Here is a 19,305-nt window from a genome sequence, read left to right on the forward strand (position 1 = left end):
GTGATTGGTAAGGGGATGTTGTCTCAAGTTGAAAAGCTGAGTGTATTTTTTAATGGGTTTCTTTGAAATATGATGCCACATTGATGTGTGTACCTAGATAAATACCAGTGTTGGTTGATTTACTGTAGGAGTTTCTATGAAAGTATAGAAAGGGTTGTTTGTAAATGAATGATCCCTTTCACATGATGACTAATTTCACCACTTTATTGAACCTACACCCCCACTGTTACACTCTCTAGTGTGATTTATCCTAGACTGACAGCCTGCATGGTATGATTAATACATTTAGTGCAACAAAATGTTTTTTGTGTTTCAGCTTGCAGGCACTGCTGTCTTTGCTATAGGCCTGTGGCTAAGATTAGACCCAAAGACCAAAGGCCTGTTTGAAGGACCAGAATCTCCATATGTGTTTTACACAGGTAAGATTATCTCAGTCCCTGAGCAGGAACACTATTGATTATCTTTTATGCAAAGTTTAAGTAAAGTTGCTGCTCTGCAATACACTAAGTATGTAAATATCTGTGTGTGTCTGTAGGTGTGTACATCCTGATAGGAGCTGGAGCACTGATGATGGTGGTGGGTTTTCTGGGATGTTGTGGGGCCATTCAGGAGTCACCCTGTATGCTGGGACTGGTTCGTACTACTTTTTTTTATTCCTCATGTAACTCTCCCTTCTTAATCGTTTGACTTAACAAACATACATACTCTCTAATGCACTTTTTTATTCCACTGACCTTCACTAAAAAATATGAGAATGTCTGCCTTGATCATTGTTTAATAAACAGAATCAAGGCCACAGAAGAGTATCTAGATTTCCCTGTACTTGTTGCCTCCCAACCTCCCTCCTTCCTGCCCTCTCTGGCCCTAATCTTCTTGTACTAAATCTCTGAGGAGGAGGAGTCTATGTAAATGAGGTCCAACTACACCCAAATGACCTTACTTGTTCACACATGCGCACAAAGGACATGCACACACACACACACACACACACGCATGGAGACAAACATTTACACTATCAGCTGAGTTTAATTTTGTCTTCCCTTTGTGCAGTTCTTCTTCTTCCTGTTTATCATATTTGCCATTGAGGTTGCAGCTGGAATCTGGGGATTTTCGAACCAAAGCAGGGTAAGATTTACAACACACAAAGATACAAGCACATTACAAAGATACAAATTAGTACATCAGAGGTAATACAAGAAAAAAGCACCAGGTAGAAAAAAATACCAAAAAATAAATGAGTGATTGAAATAACTGTGAAAAAGAACATGCAATAAGAATTTAAAAGGCAGTGTCAAGATGCTGCTTTAGTGACGTATATAAAATATACTACTTATTGTTGCTGTGTTGCAGGTGGTGCAAGACATCACAACGTTCTACTTGGAGACCTACGATAAGTTCAAAACAACGGGAGATGAGCGCTTGAAAGAGACGCTGCGCGTGATTCAAACAGGGGTGAGCCATGTCTGCTTCATTCTAATCCAGAGTGACTCAGATCTTATCTACAGTAAAAGGAATCTGGCACAAAAGGTGTTTGCAAGCAAATGCAGTGTATTCCTACGGGAAGTATTTTGCTTTTGTTGTCAGCCATTTCAAAACTAGATAAATTCAGCAAATTACCGTAAAGGAAAAGTTCAACTTTTTATAAAAACATATTCACTTTCTTTATGAGAGTTAAGATCAGAAGATCAATCTCATGTTTTTGTGTTGAATGTGGCAATAAAGTTGGGTGACAATTAGCCTTGGTTAGTATAAAGACCAGGTCCAAATTACAAAAAGACATTCATTTGTTTTTGTTGATTTTTAGAGGGAGTTATGTGCTGTACTATCCGTACTAGCAACCTCATTATGATGGAAATGGGAACTAAAAATGGTGATGTTAGTAAATGTTTTTACTGGTTTCACTGTGGTCCTCCAGAGACTATGATCATGACTGTGTTCATAGCTGTGGTCTATAATACAGAAATGAAAGTATTCACCAAAACACCGCAATGATTGTACTGTTTTTCTGTCTGAAAGTCATCTTGTTCTTTAAATATTTGATATTGTGTGTGTTTACAGCTTAACTGTTGCGGACCAACTGGTACCGTAATAGATACTGCCAAAGACACCTGTCCCCAGGGAGAGCCACTTGAGGAACTAATCACTAAGGTACAACTACACTAAATATGTGCATAGGTTGGATGCCAACACATCCAGATCCACTTCCAGTTATTTGAAAATGAGGCACCGTCCAAAAGATCTAACGACGTCAGACATGCTTCACGAACCAAGGCAATTAATGTATGTCAGACACATAATGATGGTCTGATGTGTCACAAGTTTATCAGTCTCCTCTTTGCAGACTAATTCCCTCCTCCTCCTTGCAGTGTTACTATGGTAACAGTGGTTTACTGGAGCCTGCATACTCTTAGGCTGACTGCTTTGCGTGCCATTCCACAAGTCATGTTCAGCTCAGATTTAGAGGAAGCTGATAGGAAACGTGTCTTTGTGTTGCAGAGCTGTCCTGACGCAATTGATGAGGTGTTCGACTCCAAGCTCCACATCATAGGAGGAGTGGGCATCACCATTGGTGTTGTTATGGTAAGTGTGTGATTGGTTTAACTGTAACTGCTGCCCCAGAGGAACACAGTGCAGACATGACCTAACACAAACACAATGTTCGGTGTCTCTCTCTTACAGGTGTTTGGGATGATCTTTAGCATGCTCCTGTGCTGTGCCATCAGGAAGTCTCGGGAGGTGGTGTGACACTGACCACCACATCCTGAAGTCTTTATTAATGTTGCATGATGTCATTTCAAGAGTCACCTGACTCTCCACTGCCAATAGAAACACTGCTTGTTCAAGGGGGACAACCTAAGCTACGTTGGGTGCAGATATTTCTGATTATTCAATTATACATTGGTTATAACTGTGCTGCTGACACTTAGGCCCACCGTCCTGGACTATATAGATGCGATGTGGTTATTTGGCCCAACTATAGAATGGGTGTCATCTGTGCTTCAGTGGCAATGTAGTTAAGAAATGTGTAATTTTGTGGTCATTTGATTGAAATTAGTGTTTGTGAACTGCTAATTATCTAAACAAAAGATCATATTATTGTATACTGATCACATTTCTCACTTACTGACAAGAACAGACATGGACCAGGGTCATAAAAAGGCACCACCACCACCACTTCAGCATAATACAGCAGTAGCCAATGAAATTCCCATCACCACTTCAGCACAATACAGCAATAGCCAATGAAATACTAGTTTCTTTTTGTTACACTGAAGTCAATGGTGACTAGTAGCCACCTGAATGCCGAGCTGTGAACTGTGGTGACTGTGGTTTGTTCCAGCTTGGTATTATAGTAGCATTTCGGATCCTTAATTGTGACATTTAATTTGTTCCTTCCTTTCTTTCTGCATTTCCTAACTTGCCCTTTCAAAAACGCCTTTAATTTTTCTGTCATGTTTTGTAAATGTGTTCTTTTTTTGTATTATTTGTAAAAGATTTATACACTTAGGTGATTGTATGGTACATGCAGTTTGATGATGTATTTTATAATGTCATTTTCATTTTACAGAGATTGGGTTGATTTATACCATACACACTATGTTTTACAGAGATGAAAAATAATGAGTACCAAATAAACCAAACCAACCGAGTCCATTCTGATGTTATTACATTATGGCAATTACTCACATACACAGAGCAACAGTCAAATGAGCTGTAAGTTTCAGCAGGTCACTGAGTAAAGTTCATTAACTATATTGCAAAATCTTTATTACTAAATTGACACACTGAATCCGCTTGCTTAGATTTAGCTTTGTAAGTTTAAGGGGGTGTGTAGCGCTAGAAGGGTGTGAGTGCCTTGATTATAAACAACATTCAGATTCTTCTCCTGGTGTACAGTGGGAAAAAAACCAAAACATTGTTAATACTCCATTCCCGCTTTCCCCTCTTTGATATTTGTGACCATCAAGTGTGACTCATGCAGAGTTTGATCCAAAACACAAACAAAGCCAAGGACTGTCTTTGTCTCCGATATATCCCTTGATAATTAATTCACGGAAAATTCTGAGTAACTGGGAGCGCACTGATTAGCGTAAACACTACACATTTGTGTATGGTAGTGAGTCATGGTTCATTTCTAATAAATCACTATTTCCCTTTTTTTTCCCCATAATTCCAAATTAGGTGATAATGTGGTTAGTGTTCTCAGATAAAAAGGAAGTATAGTTTGATTTGGTTGTTGACAGCCAGGAGTTGCCCTTTCAGACACCCCGCCCCTAATATGGAGATAACACTGATTATAAAAAGCAGCAGTTTATATTTGTGAGACGATGTCTCTGTGTACTTCCATGTGCATTCCTTTTAGATAACAGAATATGAACTGGCCAAGGGAAGAGGGCAGGAAAGCTGAGATAAGGGGGAGAACTGCTCAAGAGGAAAGAGGCCAAAATCAACACTACCATACTACTTCACATCAACACAAGACCAAAATATCTGACAACTTCACATTCTGCCCTATGGAGATTAACATTAAGTTGTTTGATGTTTTCTTTTTTTACCGTTATTGCCCTGACCGTAATTCAAACACTGTAACCACTGAATCACTAAAACTACACCAGACAGCATTATTTCTATGAAATGTAATCTACTATCGCAGTGAAAGTATGAACTTTCATTTCAAACACATTCATCACATAAAAAGTGAGGCTAAATTAAAAAAATAAATAATAAAACATTGCTGTAGCAATCTGCATTACAGTGCAAAACTTTTGAACGATACCTCAGCAAGTACTGAGCGAAAATATGTTTATGGTTTTCATCTTGGGACACAATTCAATCTCATTCCTCAGCCTCGTCCTCTGTGTCTTCCCAGGAAATGTTTGCAAGTCTGCGTGACTGTGTGTGTAGTGCGGTGTGTGTGCAAAGCATGGTGTCCACCCGGAGAAGACTAGAGACACACTGCAGCACGGAAAGAAGCAGTTGGTATTTACAGGAGACAGATTCAAGTCCCAAGTCCAGTATAAAATTTTTTGATGACACATCATCCTCTCTACAACAATGAATGCTTTGTTTGCCCTCCTCTAGAGGACATACATCCTGACCCTGTACGAGGACTGTGTTGTGTTCTTGTTTGTGTATGAGGCTGAGAGGGTGGGAATGGTTTTCAATAAAACTCAGGAGCCTTGTTTGAGTCTGCAGGAAACATCGTGGACTGTGGAAGTAAATCTGTCGTGGCACGCTCAGCAAAGCCTTTGCCAAGAGCTGGGAAACGGCAGGGATACCCATATTTGTGTCATGAGAAATTGAGGAACTGCGGCCATGTTGTAGTAGGACATGGTTCAAAAGAAACTCAAATGTCCCACCAGCAGGTATAACACAGCCTGGTTCCAACACACACTGCTGGAAGGGAGCTGCGTCGGGGAGCTGATTTTCTGTATGTAAAGACGTGCTTTTGTTTGACTGCAAGGTCCTCTTTGATGCTCTAACTGCAGTCATACTCATGGGCTCCCAAGTTGAAAGTAGCATGCGGATGGCATCTCGAAATGCACATACATACTGATCAGTGTGCCCTTCACCTGGACCACAAATGACCAGACTGCAGGGTGTGACCATTACTCGTTCCTCTGAATCATGGAAAGCCACATGGACATACCTATGAAAGAGGGAGAAAACGTGTCTTCCATTAATCAAACCAACCAGAAAAAGAAAGCTCTAGAGTTTACAGTTATGTGTAATCCACAGATATTTCCTGCATGCATATGTGTGACTTTGTATATACACAATATATGAGTGAGAAACAGAGGCATGTTTTCATACCTATGTGCTCCCAGCAGTATTGGTCGGCAAAAGGTCAGTGTAGCAATCTGGTCTGGTTCAATCATCGAGCAGTCTGAAACAGGTCTGGCCCCACTTAGCTGGGCAAAGAGAGACAGCTCATCTTCACTGACACACTCCACAATGCACATGTCTGCCTGTGAAGCTAAAGCCAGGACGGCAGCAGACTGTTTGACTGCAGACAGGAGCACAGAGATACCCAAACTTTGAAGATTTGCGATGACACACTCTAGCGACCTTTCTGCCCAGGCATTAAATTGCGCAATATTTCCACATTCCAGCTCCAGCACTTCTCCTGCGATGAGCAATTTTCGTTGCAGGTACCCAGTGAAAACTACAGCTTTAACTGGCTGATGGTCAGTCTTAGGGCAGGGCGTAGCAAAGTCCCTGTGAATGATCTGCCCCTCAATCAAACGTGAACAACTAATAGGGAAGCCTGACACAGGTGTATGCAGTGCAGGCAAATTGTCATTTACAAACTGAAGTGATAAGGAAGGTTGGTTATTTTTAAACTGTGTGAGCAGTTCACAAGTGAGGTTGCTAAAAAAATCACAGTGGGTGTGACCCAGGCGTGAACGAAAGAATGATGCCAGCACCTTTTGCACACAGTGATTGTTTGTTTGAGCTGGCAATTGTGTTTTCGCAGTGAAATCCTCCCATGAAAGACAACACCCATAAGGGACCACTCCGAAAGCAATTAGATCACCCAGCTTCTCCAAAGCAAATACCAGCAATTCATCAGCCAAGTGCCTGGCAGTGGCAGCCTCTGCTGCATCCCTGGAGCTGTAGGTTTGAGACACGTTAGATTCCTTGCAGGCTGTTGCATGAATCATCCTTAGTAATGACGCCAGCAGTAAGATAAAGGTCTTGGATCCGTCGCCTGTTATGATGCTGTGTTTCAAGACACACTCCACCACCATCCTAATATTAAAAAAAACAACAACACACAAATACATCAAAAGAGAAAATGTCACTCGACAAAGATTATCACACAGTAAATTAATCTCTGTTACCTGGCAAGCGGATGCTCCAGTCGTAGTGCTGCGAGAATGCGAGCCCCACTGCGGCTCAACATAGCTTGTCCTGTGTCTCGAATGAACAGCACTTGTCCTCCTTCAGGTCCAAAACTGCGGAGGATGACTGACTCCAACACACACACCGTCTGCAGAACATGTTTCAGGTGGAGACGCTCCACTGGCACCATCCCTAGACTCTGGAAGGCACAAAGGCCGAGTTTGGATTGTTAACTGTTCGAACTATCAGTTGCAAAAAATAAATATACGTTTTATAAACAAGCACATGACACAGGATCACTAATCTAATGACTCACTCTTTTGATTTGGCATCACAGGCAGTGTCCGAATATAGGCTTTTGAATCATTGCGAAAAACAACAGAAGGCAACACGAGAGGCATTCAAATACTACTGGCTCAAAATGCAACAAGTAGACATGAAAACTACATCATTTATGCAGCAGAGTTGTATTTTACCAACATCTGATGAATGGCAGGTGTCAATTTCGAATATTTGTTTATATTTCAAGAGCAATGCTCTTAAATTTTAAATATTAATGTATTACTGCAGGCTGCAAAAGGCAGCCTGACTTCCAACTGCAAGTTAGTAGAACGAGCATGTATTACTCATGAATAATTAACACAGTACTGTAATAGCTGTGCCCAGTATAATATTCACTCCTAAACAGATTACCCAAAGTGATTTATCATTTTTATGATGCTTTAATATATTATTTATTACCGTGTTTGCGTGCAAACTTTATCTACAGTATATAATTTATTGCATGCTATCATGCTACTGGTTCAATGCTGCAGAATGAACAAAGACTATGTTCCAGTTACGACTCCTTATGTAGGAAGTTTATGCTGTACTAGATGTAAGCACCTGTTAGTCCCATGTTGTCTCCTATCTATGCACTATTCTAGACACGGTGGCTCCTAACTATTAATACACATGTCCTAGGTCATAGGTTACATGCAGCTGCCCACATTATCACCAGAACCCCTTCCATCCACCACATCACTCCTGTCCTGCAACAGCTCCACTGGCTCCCGGTCAAATCCTGCATCAACTACAAAACCCTTCTGCTCACATTCAAAGCCATCCATAACCTCGCACCACCATATCTCTCAGATCTTCTCCATGTTGCTGCTCCCTCAGATCTTCCTCCTCCATTCACCTCACTGTCCAGTCTGTCGAGTCTGCACTCAAAACCCACCTGTTTAAAATAGCCTTTTCCTATTTTAACCTGTTTTTAATGTTGTATTTTTGTAATTTGATATACTTTTATGGTTTGTTTTTGTTATTTGCTGTCTACTCTCATTTATTGTAAGGTGTCCTTGGGTGACAGAAAGGCGCCTATGAAACAAAATGTATTGTTATTATTATTACAGAGAAACAATCGTACATCAAATAAGAAAACACTCTAACAATAGTCAAACATGAGCAATTTAAATCCTCAGAGTGAGTGAAGAATGTTTAGACTTTATGTAAGCTTCATGTCTACAAACTGCTGCAGGCTGCAGCTCATTGCTGTGGTAGTATATATATATATATATAGACTTTATTTTAACTAACCATCAGTGGATTACCTGTAACCAGCTGTGTGTAACCGTACACAGACTACAGTGGCGCCGTATAGGGGGGAAAAGTTGTCAAGGGCCAACGACTGACAGGGGCCCCGAAAAATATTGTTGACATACAGTATGTGCAGCTAAGTTAAAAACGAAAAATATTGTTGACATACAGTATGTGCAGCTAAGTTAAAAAAAAATCTGCTGTTTTCATTGTTTTGAGTGGATGATGTTAATTTATTATGATTGAACATTTTATATATCTTTTAAGTTTGTTCACTTTTCTTCTTCTTTTTTTTAATCGTTCATTCATGTTAAGAAACTTTACACTAAAAATACACTGACACTGCATACTGTGTGCAGACTTGCATGCATGTACAAAACACCAGCAGTAAATATTCTGCTAGTATTGAACTACAAAAACAGATGCAAGCCTTTAATTAGAGTTATGTAAAGCTTTTGATGGGATAGTTAGGTCCTAGAGATGTGGTGACTGCACTATAATGTCATGAATATCACACAATATCACGTTTCTTAGTGATAAGTGTTTATGTTGCATTGTGTTGAACTTCCTCTGTCGTGTCATTTGACTGAACGAGTCACGTAGACAGCGTTAGCATCTGCTAGCTGGTTATCTAAGTAGTTATCCACTCGTCAGCGGCTCGGAGATCGTGTTTAATTACAAACCACAGAAATGACTTTAAAAACACGATTTTATAGCTGTCATAAAAACCAGAATACCTCGTTAATTCCCAAGAAAATCATGTTTTAATGTGCGGGTACTCACCATCAGTCCGTCAGCAGGCACGCTTCCTCTGTATCCTAGAGACGAGACTTCTTCGGTGGTTTGCAGCGCAGCTGTGACCTCAAATCAAATGTGACTGTCGCCACCAGGCGGGTGGAGGTATGAGTTGATGTTCAGTCCCTGAAAACAGGAACAATGTTGGAAGTCCTGTAAACTGTGCAGGGACCAATGTGTAAAAGTATTGCATAAAGCAGGGGTGCCCAAACTCAACTCAAACTTTATTTATAAAGCACTGAGGTTGACCAAAGTGCTGTGCATGTTATAATTAACATATAATGCATATAATACCATAATTACAGAAGGTTAAGATAAATGCTAAGATATTTAAACTTGGTTAAAAGGTGGGTTTTTAGGGAGGATTTACCAGGATGTGCCAGGGCAAGTTATTCCAGAGCCTAGGGCCGCCGCCACAAAGGCTCGGTCACCTTTGGTTTTCGGTTTTGTTTTAGGGCCGACCAGTAGCAGCTGACTCGAGGATTTCAAAGTTCTGGCGGGGGTGTGGATGTGGAGAAGCTTAGTCAAATACTGGGGGGCTGAGCTGTTACGAGCTTTAAAAACAAAGAGTAACATTTTGAAATCTATTCTAAAAGCAACCGGGAGCCAATGTAGCAACGCCAGGACAGGGGATATGTGGTCACGTTTGTGACCGCAGGCTGTGATTGGCCCCTGGACCGTACTTTGGACATCTCTGGCATGAAGTATAATCATGATTATTATATGTATATGAATATTTGGGGGCAGCAGTAGCTCAGTCTGTAGGGATTTGGTTTAGGAAGTGGTCATGGTGCCAGCTCACCTCCTTGGCACTACCGAGGTGCCCTTGAGCAAGGTACCGAACCCCTAGCTGCTCCCAGGGCGCTGCTATGTGTGGCTGCCGTTCACTCCACCATCTCTCACATTCGCATTTCTCATGTTTATGAGCCCTTTGTGTGTGAGTGGTTGTATTTTGGGTAAAATGCATATTTAAAAAAAGAATTTTCTCTCAAGGGATCAATGAAGTATCTATTCTTCTATTCTATATGCTCAGTGTGAGTGTTTTGTGATTATATATTGCAAATGTGTATATATACATGTTTACATATGTAATTTATACCCTAACTGCCTTTACAGGGTTAATAACAGTGGCGCTAGATGTAGAAACATATATAAGTAAATTTGCAGAACTACATGCCTTTTTGTGGAAGTGCAAATTATAAAATGAATGATGGCTGAATTCTTTTTAGCTGTTTCAGTTTTAGGGTTACTGTGGCATTGTCCATGCTGGCAAAATGTTTAACTGTCGTCGCTTACAGGTAAACATAACTAACATAACATAACACTATCGTTAATGTAATCAGTAAAACATGTACTTTAATTCAATGTGTTGCGGTTGACTGCAAATGAAAATCTTAGTTTAATCTTTAGAATTTGCTGAGGTTTATTTTTAGTATATTCCCTCAGCTTCAGTACATCCTGTCAGCAAAGATACTGAACATCATCAGCTGATTTCAGAGCTAATAACCACGACACCAGATTTTTTATATTTGTAAGGATTTTTAAATTGGATGACTGCTTTGTCTGACTGTCTTGTTTTGATGTTATATATTATCATAATTATTGTCAGACCTTGCTTGTAAAGGAAATCTTTCTCTCAGTTAGACTTCCCCATAGCAGCACAAATACATGTGCTAAGGTCAAAACATGTCAAGATGTCAGTTCAAGATCCGAACATGGGCTTGAGACGGCTGGCCTCCAAACTGTGTCACAAGTTGCACACTTTATGTAGTTGATCTAAAATGTTTTTCATAAACAAAAGAAATACTTGGAGAGTATATTTTTACATATCACAGGCAAAGGTTATGTTGAGCTCTCGCTTTCCTGCCCTTCCCCCTACCCTCTCTCTTTCCCTCTGTCTCATCCCTCCTTCTGTACAGTATCTCTGTGCGTCTCTGGTACCTCAAGGTGAACGGGGCGGGGCCGGAACTTGATCTCTGTGTTGCTGCAGAAACCACATCCTAAGTTTCTAAATCAGGCAACATCATCTATACATAGAAAGTATGAGACAGTTCTGCAGATACTGCCAGATGTACAGATGCGCGCACACACCAATGGAGCTGTCCACTCTGAATGTAAATGTCCTCTATTGCTGAACTTTCACTATGCTAACGAGCCTTTAAAAAGCCATGTCACTACACTAATGAATATGCATCAGTGGCCCGGTGAGGGTGACCTGTAGGGATGGGACAGAGGTCACAAGAGGTGGGCCGTCAGAAATGAGCATCATTTCTCCCATGAGACCTGAATGGACAGAAAAGAACACAATCGCCCAAACACACAGCATGCACACAAAGACAGAGGGAAGCAGCAAAAGATGACCGGGCTGCAATGCCACCTATCCCAACCCCAGCACTATCTTGTCCTACCCTCCCTCCCACTTTCTCTCTCTCTCTCTCTTAATCCAGCTTTCACACACCTGCACTCCTCTTCTTGATGTCTAAGAACTAGTGAGACACAAAACTCTCTTACCTCACTGTCCCCCCCCCCCCCACCTCTCCTGCCCTCACTGGTCTTGTCATCCTTTCTCCTCCTCCACCTCGCTGTAAGGAATAGGAGTACCTGTGAGTCAAAACACTGCTGCAGGGGCGACTGAATACAGGTATGTCTTTGGATCCTTTGTTTGTTGTTGCTTTTTTTTTCTCTTTGATTCATCAATCAAAAGCACTTTGACTTCTTTCTGAATGGTAACTGCGTGTAAACTCATGGATGCATGGAAGGCACATAGGTCTGTGCAGGTAATTCTGTCGTTTACTGGATATTGGCTGCAATGCAACAACACAATCGTCATGGTCATTTATTAGTTTAAGCTCAAGTTTAATGAATTCTCTTTCACTTCTGCTGAAAGATTTTTGCATGTCAAGTTAAAAACAAGGTTGTTTTTTGTCTTAGACTTTCGTTTTTTAAATAAAAAGCTTTTCTCTAGTGACATTATATTTCATATACTGTGATGAATTTGCCACCTTGTTAGATCAGATGTACAAGATGTTCAACACCTCATTCATTTTCACCTCTGCAGAGAGAAAGATGACAAATGTATGTTTTATATATATAAATATGCATGCAATAATGATCACTTTGGCATATAACGTAATATAAACCATCACTACCTGTTCCTTTGGTGCACCTTGAATTCTCCTGTTTGCTCTTGCAGCTGGCATCTGTTTGTCTTTTTGTGAAAAAAAAAAAAAAACTGGGGAATAATCCTGAAAAAGAAGGCATAAACTCGGATCAATGTTCGCTTGGATGTGAGATCAGATCTGCTGACTCAACCCCAGATACTCAATACCTGTGATGTCTGCAGAATAGAAAATATCACATCAAAACAAATCGTGCACTTGGGTGACGAGTCCTGGCAGCAGTGGGACCTTTTTTTTTTCTACATTGTTAATCTTCGCTGTTGAGTTTGACCTTTGCACATGATTCTCACCTCTGGCAGCTCACTGTGGAACAGCAGTGGTCCACGCGTGAGACTTCAACTTCACTTCTCTCCTCTCTTCCCCTCCCCTCTACCCCCACCTCCATATCAGCAGGTTTGGCAGAGACAGCGACTTGCACATCCTGTGTTCAAGTATTAGTGCCAGGCCAGCAGAAACAGGAGAAGTCATTTGACACTGATGGCTATACAGTGTCTATAAGCAGATTATTGCTTCAAATACATCTGATCAATAACATTTATGGAAACTCTGCTCGAGTGTGTATGTGTGTTTATGTGGTTTGTTTGGACGGTGTTGAGTTTTGCACATTTGGACATTTACAGATGTGCCCATTTCTGTTTTGTTAGTGTAACGTTTCATATATATTGCACAGGTTGTTATTTTGTCATCTTTTTTTCTATTTCTGTTTCTCTGCCAGTTTTGGATCTGCTGTAACTCCACAAATAATGACTGGCAACCACCGAGCTGCCCCAGCTGCACTGGGCATCCCTACTACCACAGCTCACATGCCAAGTGCAACACCCACCCCAGACCAAAAACAATCTGGAGGCCACAATCCAAAGAAATTCATGAGTGAACTACGCAGCGTCCACAGTGAGTTAGTCACCTAACTTGTTCTTCAGTCCCGTGGGCATAAATGTATACGATTGCACCAATGTACTGTACTGGAGCTGCCAGTGAAAGCTGCACCTTAAAACACATTTGGGTCAAATATCCAGTCACCAGAGCCGAGTATAACCCTAGAGGTACTGTCTTGTTTGAAGAATTTAAATGAAATAAAACTTTTGAAAACTCAGCTCAGATATCTAAAATGGATTTGAGCAAATAATGTGAAGTTTGAATGATTCTTTAGAGCAATCTGCTGCAAATATATTATGAAGATACTCAACTGAATTCACTGTGTGCATGGCCCAAGAAAACTTTTTGATTCTTTAGATTTAGAACTTTAGATTTAGATATCGGTATTATAGGTATATAGGTAGCTATGAATACACTTTTTTATTCTCTCCAGAGCTATATTTTAAAGAGCGTACTATCTGTATTTTTACAGGAGGTTTTTATTAAAGTAATGTAAAGTAAAGGGTGCTGCGAGTGCCTTGTTTTCACGAAATGTGTGACTGAACGCGAGTCACATACCGTATGCAAAGACCAAACAAGTGTGCGGTTGTCTACAGTAATCTCTTCTGGCAGAGCTGCATTATCTGTTTGTCTTCTCTTGTGTGGACGTTCTTTTCGTTCGTTCAGAAGTGCCAGAGTTGTGCTTGTAATGCAAGGTGCATGTACGGTGAATCAGAATTGTAAGTCATCTTGTATTTGAATATGTCACTTGATATCAGAGTCATATATCAGTTCAATGATGCTTTAGAACAAGCTGAATACATAGGAGATGGACAAATTTTAAACATCTTGCAATACACTGTAATCCAGTATATAACATCACCAAAATGAATCAGCATCTGTCTTACAGTTTTTTTTTTACAATTCACCAAACCACACACCCAAACTGCAAGACACCTCATATATCCAGCAAAATGAAGCACTGCAATCAAAATCAAACTTTTGCACCAGATGGCACACACTTCATTCGTATTACTGATTTCTGTCTGACCAACTACACACTGTTGTGCATAATGAAAAGCACTCTCATCTTCAGTATGCTTTGCCATAATACTAACATAGTTCAAACTGTAGAGACTTCTTCAGATTGTTCACATGCACAGAAATATTTGCAGATACACACACGTGATATTTAAAAAAAAAATCTCACCTAACAAATCAGTGCAACATATGCACAGCAGATATATTTACACTGGAGTGAACTAAAATATGCCCACAAAACAGTAAGCTGAAAAATACAATTACAGAAAAAATAAAATAAAGAGGAAAGCAAAAATAATTAGACAGCACTGCTCTACCTCTGTCTCTTCCTCTCTCAGCAATGTCTTCCATTGTTGTTGTAAAAGAAAAATTACATAACACCTGTTTGGCCAGGTGGCACATATAGTGGCCAATGAGCTCATGTAGTGTCATTTTAAATAGCAGTGTTTTGAAACTGCAAACATGTGACTTTATGTCAGATTGTTGTGTCTTATGCAGAGAACCCACGTTCAGTGCACTTAAAAAGTGCCATTTCGAATTGCAAAATGTGTGTAAAGCAGAAAATGTGTTTCAAGTTTTGGAGATTTGAGATGAGGTTTTGCTCCCTGTGTGTCAGTTTAAATATTTGTGCTATCCATGTAATTTCAGTGTGTTAGCAACCGGAAAAAACTGTATTATAGCATTTTCTAGTGTGTTCACTCCCTGTATATGTGATCACGCTGTCTGTGATTTCAGCCAGTGTGGAAAATGTGGCTTTATGTTGAAGGGAAGCTTCAGGGCAACATTTTGAATGCTGTATTCAAGTGACTAAATAGTAACTAAAGGAGGATTTAAATGAATTATGTATCATCTATGTGTGTGTGTGTGTGTTCATGTGGTTTTTCAGTGCCATCATGGGCTGTTGCTGCCCTCTGCATTGTGAGTTTGAGCTTGGTGCTGACATGTGCCGTGTGTGTGTGGAAGAAGTGCTTGAAAAAGAAGGACAAGGACAAAGAAAAGGACAAGAAACATGGAAAAGAGAAGAACAAGGGAGACTTTGACACGGAAATGAACGCAGGTTATACCAAGGTATACACACACGCACAGTGTCGCACAGTGTCTGTTTTGTCCTTGCAACATATCTCAGTCGTGACATCAGGGTCACCCAGGAGTAGTAAAACTGTCGGTGTCTGTTCAAACTAATGAATGTTTTGCCCATTTCTGTTGTAGTAAAGGTTGAGGTCTGAGATGGGTTATTTTGGAGTGTTACACTGTCTTCAACGATGCAAGTTACATTTAAACAGACCGATGGTGTTAAATTTCCCGTCTCCTTTAAACAATAAAAAAAAACTTTAGATGGTAACATTATCTTTGCTTAATTGCCTCTGGCTGTGTAATGCTATACAATATACTGTAGGAACACAGCACAAATAGCTGCTCCACAAGTTGACAGAATGTGCTCATTGATTACTTGCAAAGCTTTTTTTATTTTACCTGTCTGTGATGCATGTCTATCTGTGTGTGTGTGTGTGCAGCCACCGAAAAAAGATGAAGGCGACAAAGAAACAGAGCTGTCAGATAACGAGCCCAAGGAGCAGGAGAAGCTGGGCCGGCTGCATTTCACATTAGACTACAACTTCACAGATAATACGGTGAGCTGCTGCTATTCATGCTGACATGTTTTGCCCACCATCTGACAGCTTTAAAATGTTCCATTTTAATACTTTCCTTCTCTCTGTCAGTTGGCCAGATTCTCATCTTTTGTTATAACTTTCCATTCCTGTCACATTCTAGCTGGTAGTAGGCATCCTGCAGGGTGCTGAACTTCCTGCGATGGATGTGGGAGGTAGTTCTGACCCTTATGTTAAACTTGTTCTGCTCCCGGACAAAAAGAAAAAGTTTGAAACCAAAGTCCACCGGAAGACCCTCAATCCTGACTTCAATGAGACCTTCACCTTTAAGGTAAATTAAAACTCCAAGATAAATTAATATTAGTTATTTATCCTGACGTGGTGTTCACGTGGCACATGACGTGCTTCAAATAATTGTCCTTGATGTGTGTTCTGTAGGTACCGTACACAGAGCTGGGTGGTAAGACACTGGTGATGACTATGTATGACTTTGACCGTTTCTCTAAACACGATGCCATTGGTGCTGTGAAGATACCGATGAGCAGTGTGGACTTCAGCCAGTCTCTGCAGGAGTGGAGGGATCTGCAGAAGGCAGAGAAGGAGGAGGTGGGATCACACCGTGAGAGGATGGGGAGAGGAGTCAAACTTTAAAAAGAGAATGTACAAGTTGAATAGGACAAAGCAAATCTAGCTTTTCGGTTTTCCAAAATTGTTATTCAGTGGACACAATTTTCTAAGCTTGACGTTTCTTTTGCATGAGTAAAGTCAAATACTTTCTGACTTAATTTCAAAACCAGGAGCTGCACAGAATAGTCTGTTTTTGAAGCACCCCTGTCTCTGTGGAAGAATATAGCCTCTTGTGATGTTGATATTTCGGCTTCAGTGCTTTTAAAAATGTAATTGTGAATCCATATTTAGCTACTGCACAATTCCCCAGTAACATACTCACTTCTTTCCCTTTGTAATAGAGCGAAAAGCTTGGAGACATATGTTTGTCCTTGAGGTATGTGCCTACTGCAGGGAAGCTGACGGTGGTGATACTGGAGGCCAAAAACCTGAAGAAAATGGATGTGGGTGGATTATCAGGTGAGTCAAGCAACAACAAACAAAAAAATTGATTCACATTCACAAGTTTTGGCTCCATATCAAGTTCCCTTTCCTAAAGAGCTGGAGTTTTTTCAGAATAGACCTCAATGTCACAATAAAGTACAGTTTTTAATGTAGCATTTCAGTGGTTTGTTAACCGTGTCTAAGCATTAAGGCCTGATAACTTGTTTTTAAGTGGTGTGTCCACTTTCAAGCGGTTTCTATTTGGGGGGAAACTATCAGGAGCTACTACAATAGATGTTGTGTTTCACTGATGGAGTTACTGCATCACTGCCAGGCTGCTGGTCTGTTGCTCTGCCATAAAACCTCTCTGTTCTCTCTATCAGACCCTTATGTGAAGATCCACTTAATGCAAAATGGGAAAAGGCTCAAGAAAAAGAAAACAACGATAAAGAAGAACACATTGAACCCTTACTACAATGAGTCATTCAGCTTTGAAGTGCCATGTGAACAGATAGAGGTACACGAGATATCTGCGACACACACACTCACACACAGACAAAAACAATTCATCAGAATTATCACTAATTTTCTTCTTTGTGTATTTTCATTTGCAGAAGGTGCAGGTGGCAGTGACTGTGCTGGACTATGATAAGATTGGGAAGAATGACGCTATTGGGAAGGTGCTGCTGGGCTGTAACAGCACTGGGACTGAGCAATGCCACTGGTCTGACATGCTGGCTAACCCCCGAAGGCCAATAGCTCAGTGGCATAACCTAAAATCAGTTGATGAAGTCAACACGCAAATTTCCAACAAGAAATGAATCCGTGACCTCTGGGGAGCTATGAAACCTTGCAGCATTTACCTCAGCTACTTCCAATTTATGTTCCTACCTCTCCTCTAATTTCCCCTAAAAACCCTTTAAGCTACTTAACTAAGTAAATCTACCCAATAACACCCTGTTTTACCCTTGACACTATTAGAGTCACTCTTACGGACTTTAAGCCTTCATCCTTCAGTAATTCTCCCCCTCCCCCTCTGCTTCTGCCTAAACTGCTACAAAGAGTTTTAATCAGAGATGTATCACTATGTACAGTGCTATTAAACCGTATTAAATTTTTTAAAACCTTTGTATGTTTTTCTTCTGTTCGCCACGCCTGACATAAACGTGATTAACCTGCAGAGGGAGACAATCCAAAGGATTGTGAAATGAGATCCTCATATGACTGCTAATATGTCTCCTGAGGTTGTACTCTGAATTCCCATCTTACAATAAAAATTATATTTATTATAAAGTGCACATTAAGGGACACATGCAGTGTGGTGAGGTACAGCCTAGAATGAGAGAAATGGCTAGAAGCGTCTTGGCGTCATATTTTAGATACAGGCCTCTCTATTACATTACACTCAAAGTGGCAGAACGGGCCAACAAGAACATGTTCAAATATTTTTTCACCGTCTTGGTCTTTGGTAGGCGAGAAATTATGAATAAAAGACCTTTTTCATAGTTGACATTTTGATTTGTAATAGTAGGACAAGGGCAGGTATTACTCATAATTATGTCAATGGCTCAATTTTAATCAAATGTCCTAGAGTGTGTGCACAACATCAAGACCCTGAAACTGAAGCACTGGAATCCAGTGATTAATGTTTCTGGTTTTCAGTTATTATCTATGCTGCGTTCAGCGTGATATTCTTATTCTTTTATAGTTTACTTGTGAAAGCAAGCATATAAAACGAGCAGTAAAGCCTCATCCATCTTGTGTGGTCACGCATGGTAACATTTTCTTCTCTGCCTCTTTGATAAAGAGCAGAGATGTGCAGACGAAATTCAGTGCAGTGTCCTCACTCATATTTTCACATTTTATTTCAGTACATATTATGAGCTTCATAATAGTATTATTGGGAAATATTGCATTAGGTCAGCACTATATGCTGTATATGGTTTTATATAATTTCTTTCAAAAATACAATTGAGTAAACTAATAGCTTATCATATATATATATATATAATATATATATATATATATATAAGAAGAAAGTACGTATATTTAACTAAAATTCTTTGTATATGAATCTAATTTTATGGACATTATGGCTTTTCCCTCAACTCAACAGCATGGCAGAGCCAAACGGACTTGACTATCTTTATTTATAGTTAACCTACCTGATAGTTTAGCATTATTACAATAAACTAGTCGTCAACAAGACGTTAAACAAACAGTCATACTAAATAAAAGGTAAAGTTAGATAGTTTAAAATAACTGCTGAATGCACAAAGAGGAGCTAACCCTACACCAGTTACATTAGTAGCTAACTAACTTCATTAAAAAGCTAACTTTTCTATCGTATG

At 40.1% G+C, this 19,305-nt stretch overlaps 3 protein-coding genes across 11 annotated transcripts in view; 2 read left to right on the plus strand and 1 right to left on the minus strand.

Annotated features, from left to right (window-relative positions):
• The window catches only part of cd9a (CD9 molecule a), a 6,235-nt gene extending 2,585 nt beyond the window's left edge, over positions 1-3,650 (plus strand). For both annotated transcript variants that reach the window (XM_027272935.1, XM_027272936.1), the window contains exons 2-8: positions 317-419; positions 536-633; positions 1,051-1,125; positions 1,351-1,452; positions 2,059-2,148; positions 2,497-2,580; positions 2,680-3,650. In XM_027272935.1, the coding sequence (XP_027128736.1) occupies positions 317-419; positions 536-633; positions 1,051-1,125; positions 1,351-1,452; positions 2,059-2,148; positions 2,497-2,580; positions 2,680-2,745 (618 nt within the window). In that variant the 3' untranslated portion in view covers positions 2,746-3,650. The remainder of the gene's footprint in view (positions 1-316; positions 420-535; positions 634-1,050; positions 1,126-1,350; positions 1,453-2,058; positions 2,149-2,496; positions 2,581-2,679) is intronic.
• On the minus strand, positions 3,555-9,416 carry bbs10 (Bardet-Biedl syndrome 10). 8 transcript variants are annotated; one of them, XM_027272929.1, is made up of 5 exons: positions 9,208-9,416; positions 7,966-8,048; positions 6,846-7,045; positions 5,815-6,753; positions 3,555-5,650 (listed from the first exon to the last, which is right to left on the minus strand). In XM_027272929.1, exons 2-5 carry the CDS (start codon positions 8,020-8,022, stop codon positions 4,837-4,839), a joined length of 2,010 nt encoding a protein of 669 aa, XP_027128730.1. In that variant the 5' UTR covers positions 8,023-8,048; positions 9,208-9,416; the 3' UTR covers positions 3,555-4,836. The 8 variants fall into 8 exon arrangements, with proteins under 8 accessions (XP_027128730.1, XP_027128731.1, XP_027128729.1 ...); XM_027272930.1 differs by having other exon boundaries at positions 7,940-8,048; XM_027272928.1 differs by having other exon boundaries at positions 7,966-8,065.
• Positions 9,417-11,574: 2,158 nt separating this feature from the next.
• LOC104935969 (synaptotagmin-1-like) lies at positions 11,575-18,045 on the plus strand. The gene is made up of 9 exons (XM_019273762.2): positions 11,575-11,860; positions 13,114-13,289; positions 15,181-15,362; positions 15,809-15,925; positions 16,068-16,235; positions 16,343-16,510; positions 16,873-16,990; positions 17,338-17,471; positions 17,569-18,045. Exons 2-9 carry the CDS (start codon positions 13,142-13,144, stop codon positions 17,773-17,775), a joined length of 1,242 nt encoding a protein of 413 aa, XP_019129307.1. The 5' UTR covers positions 11,575-11,860; positions 13,114-13,141; the 3' UTR covers positions 17,776-18,045.
• The last annotated feature ends 1,260 nt before the right edge of the window (positions 18,046-19,305 follow it).

Source organism: Larimichthys crocea, chromosome XXI (assembly GCF_000972845.2).
Source record: "Larimichthys crocea isolate SSNF chromosome XXI, L_crocea_2.0, whole genome shotgun sequence".
In the NCBI taxonomy this organism is placed as follows: domain Eukaryota; kingdom Metazoa; phylum Chordata; class Actinopteri; family Sciaenidae; genus Larimichthys; species Larimichthys crocea.

What these genes read in the sequence shown, in the direction of transcription:
- bbs10 (XM_027272929.1), bottom strand. Translation starts at nt 8,022, where the DNA reads ATGGAGGAGGAAGATCTGAGGGAGCAGCAACATGGAGAAGATCTGAGA. An exon ending in CTGGAGCATCCGCTTGCCAG is followed by an intron (nt 6,754 to 6,845) that starts GTAACAGAGATT and finishes TTTTAATATTAG; the next exon opens with GATGGTGGTGGAGTGTGTCT. An exon ending in ATACTGCTGGGAGCACATAG is followed by an intron (nt 5,651 to 5,814) that starts GTATGAAAACAT and finishes CCTCTTTCATAG; the next exon opens with GTATGTCCATGTGGCTTTCC.
- LOC104935969 (XM_019273762.2), top strand. Translation starts at nt 13,142, where the DNA reads ATGACTGGCAACCACCGAGCTGCCCCAGCTGCACTGGGCATCCCTACT. An exon ending in TGAACGCAGGTTATACCAAG is followed by an intron (nt 15,363 to 15,808) that starts GTATACACACAC and finishes GTGTGTGTGCAG; the next exon opens with CCACCGAAAAAAGATGAAGG. An exon ending in AGAAGGCAGAGAAGGAGGAG is followed by an intron (nt 16,511 to 16,872) that starts GTGGGATCACAC and finishes CCTTTGTAATAG; the next exon opens with AGCGAAAAGCTTGGAGACAT.